Here is a 6,198-nt window from a genome sequence, read left to right as displayed (position 1 = left end):
TATTGGTTGAACAGTTTCCAATAAAGTTAAATTAACCTTAAAATCTCAAAACATTATATATTTTGAAACAACATAAACTTTCTAAAACATCATATAATTTGAAACGGAGGGAATATGAAACTATTGGTTCGACATGACGATTATCAAAATTCATAACATGAAAATAAAAAAATAATATTAATTTTTGGTTTTTACCAGAAAAAATACCAAAAAAAAATCAAATATTTTAACCGAATAAACTAAAATGAATATAATTTAAAATAATAGTTATATTTTAGAAGATTAAAAACCAAAAAAAAACTTAAAACCGAACCAATATCCGGATTAAACAGATTTAATGTCTTTTTATTAAAAATAACAAAACTAATAATCGAATTCCGTGCAAGTCGCGGGTTATTACCTAGCAATAATGTAAATGATGAATGATACAATAAATAAAGGTTTACTGACATATGTTGTTATTTTCCTAACGAATAGACAGTAATTAATATATGGTGTGAGAAGGCTGGTGGTGTTTACCACCTCAACATAGCATAGCTGTAAAAAAAATTCAAATTAAAATCTACCTTTTAAAATTGATTTTCTCTTGATATATAAGGGATTATATATTTACCACATAAGGGATGATATCTTTCCCATATAAATTTGAAGTTCAGTTGATGACTGGTTGAATAAAATAGAAGATTAAATAGAAGTCAAAGATACGGAAAAATATTACTAAAGTTAAAGATTTTGAAAAGTTAATGCATGATAAAAAGAATGATATTTTTTGACAAACCTATACAGTTTGTACGCGTCCTAATTGTATTCTTAGAACGAAACAAACTTTGCCATGAACCGAGAGAAGTACAATCCAATGAATCACTGTAAGATCATCAGACGCCGCACACAATCATCCACGACCTCCTCAACGTATGTAGGAGAGAACCCAAAGACGCTTCCCATCGATCTCATCATGGAGATACTCAAGAGGTTACCAACAAAGACCATTGCAAAATGCCGTTGCGTCTCGAAGCAGTGGGGTTCCTTACTTTGCGATCCATATTTCACGAAATCATTCCTGACACGTTCGTCAACTCGGCCGCGTCTTCTGTTCACATTCGAATTTGGCGGCAAGTGGCATTTCTTCTCGTCCCCTCAGCCTCAAAATGGCGATGAGCAGGTTGTAATAGCAGATTATCATATGGGTTTCTCTGGAGATTGGTACAAGGAAACTTGTATACTCGCCAACGGGTTTATCTATCTAAATGATAGGAAGATGTTAAAGGAAAAGATGGAAAGGGTTCCTGTGATATGTAACCCTAGCACGGGTCAGCAGGTAAATTTACCTAAAGTGTTAGCAAAGAATAAGGACTTGAGAAGCTTTTTAGGGTATGATCCGATCGAGAATCAACTCAAGGTTTTGTGCATGACTGTGGCAAGGTATAGAGAACAAACTAACTCTAGAGAGCATCAAGTTCTGACGTTAGGGAAAGGAAAACCATCATGGAGGAAGATCGCATGTTTGTTTCCGCATTTTCCTGAGAATTTCGGAACTGGGATATGCATCAACGGGATTTTGTATTACATAGCTCGGAGCAATTTGAATACAGTGATAGCATGCTTTGACGTTAAGTATGAGAAATTTAGGTTTATACAAATAGATGATGAGAACTCTAAGTTGTATTGGTTCTTGACGTTAATAAACTACAAGGGAAAGTTAGGTGCCATAGTCTATGATCGTAGTATCAATGGTCAGTTATGGGTTCTAGATGATCCTGAGAAGGAGAAATGGTCGAAGCATATCTTTCATTTGCCAGATGCAGCTTTTTGGATCATGAGATCAATTTGGGCAACTGATACGGGTGAAATTGTTTGGGCGCGAAGTCGTTGGACCCATCCATTCTATGTCTTCTACTACAATCTAGAGACACAGAGTGTTAGAAGAGTAGAGATCAAAGGAATTGAAGGGAAGGTATTGATGGGTCATTATCGCCCCGAAGCAATCTTAACCTTCACAAACCATGTTGAGAATGTGATGCTTCTGTAATAAATATGTGGCTTATCGCAGTGTTTTTTTTCTCTCTCTTTTTTTTTTGTTGTTCCCTTGTTTGATTCTAACTTCTAAGTCTTTTCTTCAATTGATCATTTCTGAATCTTAATGTTTAATTTTTTTTATTTGATTTACTTGTGTATTTTTCTGTCTCTTAACTCTCAACGACATTGATCTCGTTATTGTTTTCCTGCTACTGCTTTTTTTTATATGCATGATATCACTTACAGATTACGTAAACTTGAGAAACAAATCTTACATAGAAATATAGAAGAGCATCATTATCCATAAAACTCACTGAGGGTTTCTTAATTTTTTCTTTGTCTGATCAAAAAAAAAAATAGAAATCAATCGCGGACAGCCACGTGTCAGTGGGACCCGCAAACTGTAAGAAACGGACGAACTGCGTCCCTCGTTTCACAACTTTTGAAACCGATTATTGCTATTTTATGGGACCCACGCCATTGGAACAGTGCAAGAAACCTTTTTATCAGCCCCAATAATCATGGCCTAAGCCACATAACGTTAGTCCTCGTGAGCTGTGAGGTTTAGACGATGCCAATAAGCAAGTATGATTGAAGGTTATCTACCTTTGGCCGCCTTTTAGGAGCCATTGGTACAAATGAAATTGCTCTACAACCTGGCGTTGCGAATGGTGAGGAAGTTTTTCTTTACTTTGTCCTTATCTTTCAGCAACCATATTAAGAATATGAGGTTGGTGACTTGACTTGAATTAATACAACTATAAAATGCAACAAACAATCTAATTAAACGTGTATTCAGTTTCAGTTGCAAAATTCATATACTTTTTTCATATATATTCAATGGTGACATGCATTAAGGTCATCCGGATTGGGAGTATTTCAAACACATGAGTTCTAACAAAATAATACTAGTATTTAATTTTGAGAAACTAATGTGAAAGTTAATTAATACTATGTCCCAAAAGTGTGTAGTAAATACTTTTTCTGTTTCCAAAAGCAATTGCTTAAAATAGTTATTTTTCCACAAAATACTATTTAATTGCTTAAAATAGTTGTCTTAAAATAGTTTTAATAATATTTTTAATCATTTTTTACAATGATAAATTCAAAACTTGCAATGACAACAACACCATACTTGTCTTAACAATGCATCATTAAACCCTAGCGCAGAGAGAAAGAGAGAGAGAGTATTTCATATTTTCAGAAATATAATTTGGGTATTTGGGTAAAGTTTTGGGTACTATCCAGGTTTTCGGGTCACGTTTTATGTAAACTCAGAAATTTTTGCAGGATTTGAATGTTTTTGGGAGGTTTTGATATTTTTGGAGTTTTAGGTATTTTCGGATCTTTGGTTCAAGTTTGAGTATTTTTGGGCTTTTTGGATCGTAAATACCCAAACCTCCAACCGGAAATGCATGGATTTATTAACAAGTTTTTAAAATTAGCACTTGAATCGACCCGGACCCAACATGAACCAACCCAACACTAAATCAGAACACCTAAAATATATCTATTGGGTTCAAATATGCTAGATCCGAAAGATCCAGACCCGGTGAGAACGGACCGGACCTGATCCGAGGACCCGAATAATAATCTGACTCAAGTACTTGTTTAGATTCAGAACAGACCATTGGAGCCGCTGAGGCATGATCAAAATCAAAACAATGGGATAGAGCACATGATCTTTGAGCATGGAGGACTTTGATCCTGCTTTAATGGCTCCAAGAGCACATGATCTTTGAGAATGAGCATGAATGATTAGTCGTCTAACCAAAGTTGTGTAAGGACAATTAATTCTGACTAGGAGATACGAATTTCAGGTCAAATTCTTTTCGAGAGGGAGAGGGAGAGGGAGAGGGAGAGGTCAAATTTATTTTTATATTTAAATAGTAGTATTAGAAAATTAGTAGAAGTAGAATTCTTTCATTTCCATTGATTTGTTAATTAGTTTCCAAAATAAAATTTAACTATTGACCGAAAATAATAGGGAACATTATTATGGTTCATTCCTGAAGTTTCTTTATAAAGGTTAGTCAATCATGTACCTCGTTTTTGTTTTCATATACCCGCATCTAATCTATTATTTTATTATCTGGATGGAATATTTTTTAGTTGGTAGAACAAATCAAAATATACACGCAAGGATAATAAAAGTCAACTCTTGCCGTAACACTTTTATTGCAAGGAAGCTTCAATTTGCGATAGTCGCGTTATGATAGTCAAAAAAGAAAGATGATGTTAAGACGATTGATTTTCACAAACGCGGTTACTTAAGAATCGTGTGTATATATAGTTTTGTGTTGGTACCGAAGCTTAAATATTGGTAAACACAAAATGGAACTCAAAATGCGTTGCACTGTGCTTCATTTATTTCTATCACTTCTTCTAATTCATACGCAAATCGAAGCCGTTGGTTCACTTAACCAGGATTCTCTTCCATCCGTTGATCTAAAACGCCATCAAATAATCACAAAAACGACATTGTTTACGGCAGATTTGAACCGAAGGCAACTTGCAGGAGGAGGCGGTGGCGGCCGTGGAGGAGGTGGAGGCTCTCGAAGTAGTTCTTCAGGTGGCAGAAGCAGTGGTGGGGGAAGTCGCGGAGGTGGCTCCGTCGGTGTCACTAGACCATCTACGACTAATACTCAAGGTGGACGGGTTCCAAGCAGTGGTGCTCGCCTTCATTATTCTGTAGCGATGTTCTTCTTCTTGACCTGTTTGGTTATCATGTATTAGACTCTAAATGTTCTAATTTTTTAGTGTTGCTTGTGTCTTTTTGTGGTTCTTTCAATTTCAACTTTTTTTTTTGTATACGTCCATGTCTTACTTGGTTTTGCTTTATTTAGTATTTACTATCTTATATTAGCTATATATTTGAAAATACAGAAATATAATCTGTTTCAAAAATAACATAATCAATATTGAACTAACAATTCCTAAAGCGGTTCCAAGCTAGAGAAAGCTATAAAAAAGTTTTTCTTATTTCTCCAGTTATATTTAGGGTAATTTTCTTAAATATTTTTTTTAAGTTTTTGTCACAAAAATAGTTTTCAAAAAAAGAAAATGTCCAAAATAACTATTTTTTATTTTAAAAATTTTAATATTTATTTTTTATTTTTTTAAATTTAAAACTATATCTTCGAAACTCCACCCCTTAACTCTAAACACTAAATCTAGATTAGTTAACCCTATTGTAAAAATGTAGTTTTACTCTTTAATAAAACTTATTTTGGTCATTTTTCTCATCCCCTATATATTAATCCTGGACCATTACAACATATTTTCGTAGCCACGTGTCATCACGAGAATGATTCTTAGAATTGTTAAAAAATAAATTGGTCTATCTAAACATATAATATGTTTTTTATTAAACTAGCTATCAAATTAATTAGTAGTGTACAAAAGATATTTTTTTATTTCCTTAAATATATGACAATTAATGATTATGAATAATACATATTTGATAACATTTTTTCTAACTTCTCTATTTTTTGTTTAATTTTATACTATTAAAAGAAATTAAACAATCACATTAAGCATATAATTAAAAAAAAAATAGATTTTCTCTTATATGTTATATTTCGAAGTTTTAAAAACGACTATAAATTACTAAAAATGGAAAAAGTCCCACATTGAAAATTTTGTGATCAATGGTTTATTTTTTTTTTTGTTCAAGCATGATACAAATGATGATCATATATCGTAGGAGTTGGCGTTCGGATAAACGTTCAGGTTCGTATCGGGTATTTCAGTATAAAATTATAAAGCCTATTCGGATATTTCTACACTTCGAGTCGGGTTCGGGTATATTATGTTCGGGTTTAGATATTTTGAGTCGGGTTTGGATATTTAAATTTTGAAGAAAAAATAAATAAATGATTCATTGTCTAAGGTTTTTTTGCATTTAAAATATATTTTAACTATTTTTTCTAATTTTAAAAAAAATTAAACTGTTAATAGGTTTGGAGATAAAACTTTAAAAATAAAAATATGCTAATTTAGTTGTTGTTTTGAAATTTTAGATGGAACTTTTATTAATGCAAGAAACAAGAGCTTGATATATATTTTAAGTGAGTAGCAAATAATTTTGTCCATAATTATATGTATATTATATAATTTTGAGAAATAAGCATCATTAATATAAATATTTTGAATAAAATGAGAGAAGCAAACTATACATAT

The 6,198-nt window shown here is 32.5% G+C and overlaps 2 protein-coding genes across 2 annotated transcripts; both read left to right on the top strand.

Moving 5' to 3' along the window:
- The first annotated feature begins 832 nt into the window (after positions 1-832).
- Positions 833-2,029, top strand: LOC106329996 (putative F-box protein At1g46984). The gene has a single exon (XM_013768573.1). The coding sequence runs from the start codon at positions 833-835 to the stop codon at positions 2,027-2,029; it is 1,197 nt and encodes a 398-aa protein (XP_013624027.1).
- Positions 2,030-4,288: 2,259 nt separating this feature from the next.
- Positions 4,289-4,829, top strand: LOC106333469 (keratin, type II cytoskeletal 1-like). Its single transcript, XM_013771912.1, has one exon. The coding sequence runs from the start codon at positions 4,351-4,353 to the stop codon at positions 4,750-4,752; it is 402 nt and encodes a 133-aa protein (XP_013627366.1). The 5' UTR covers positions 4,289-4,350; the 3' UTR covers positions 4,753-4,829.
- The last annotated feature ends 1,369 nt before the right edge of the window (positions 4,830-6,198 follow it).

Source organism: Brassica oleracea, chromosome C3 (assembly GCF_000695525.1).
Source record: "Brassica oleracea var. oleracea cultivar TO1000 chromosome C3, BOL, whole genome shotgun sequence".
NCBI lineage: Eukaryota > Viridiplantae > Streptophyta > Magnoliopsida > Brassicales > Brassicaceae > Brassica > Brassica oleracea.
This window is presented reverse-complemented; position numbering and strand designations above follow the sequence as displayed.

Coding starts and splice junctions, on each gene's coding strand:
- LOC106333469 (XM_013771912.1), top strand. CDS start 4,351: ATGGAACTCAAAATGCGTTGCACTGTGCTTCATTTATTTCTATCACTT.
- LOC106329996 (XM_013768573.1), top strand. CDS start 833: ATGAACCGAGAGAAGTACAATCCAATGAATCACTGTAAGATCATCAGA.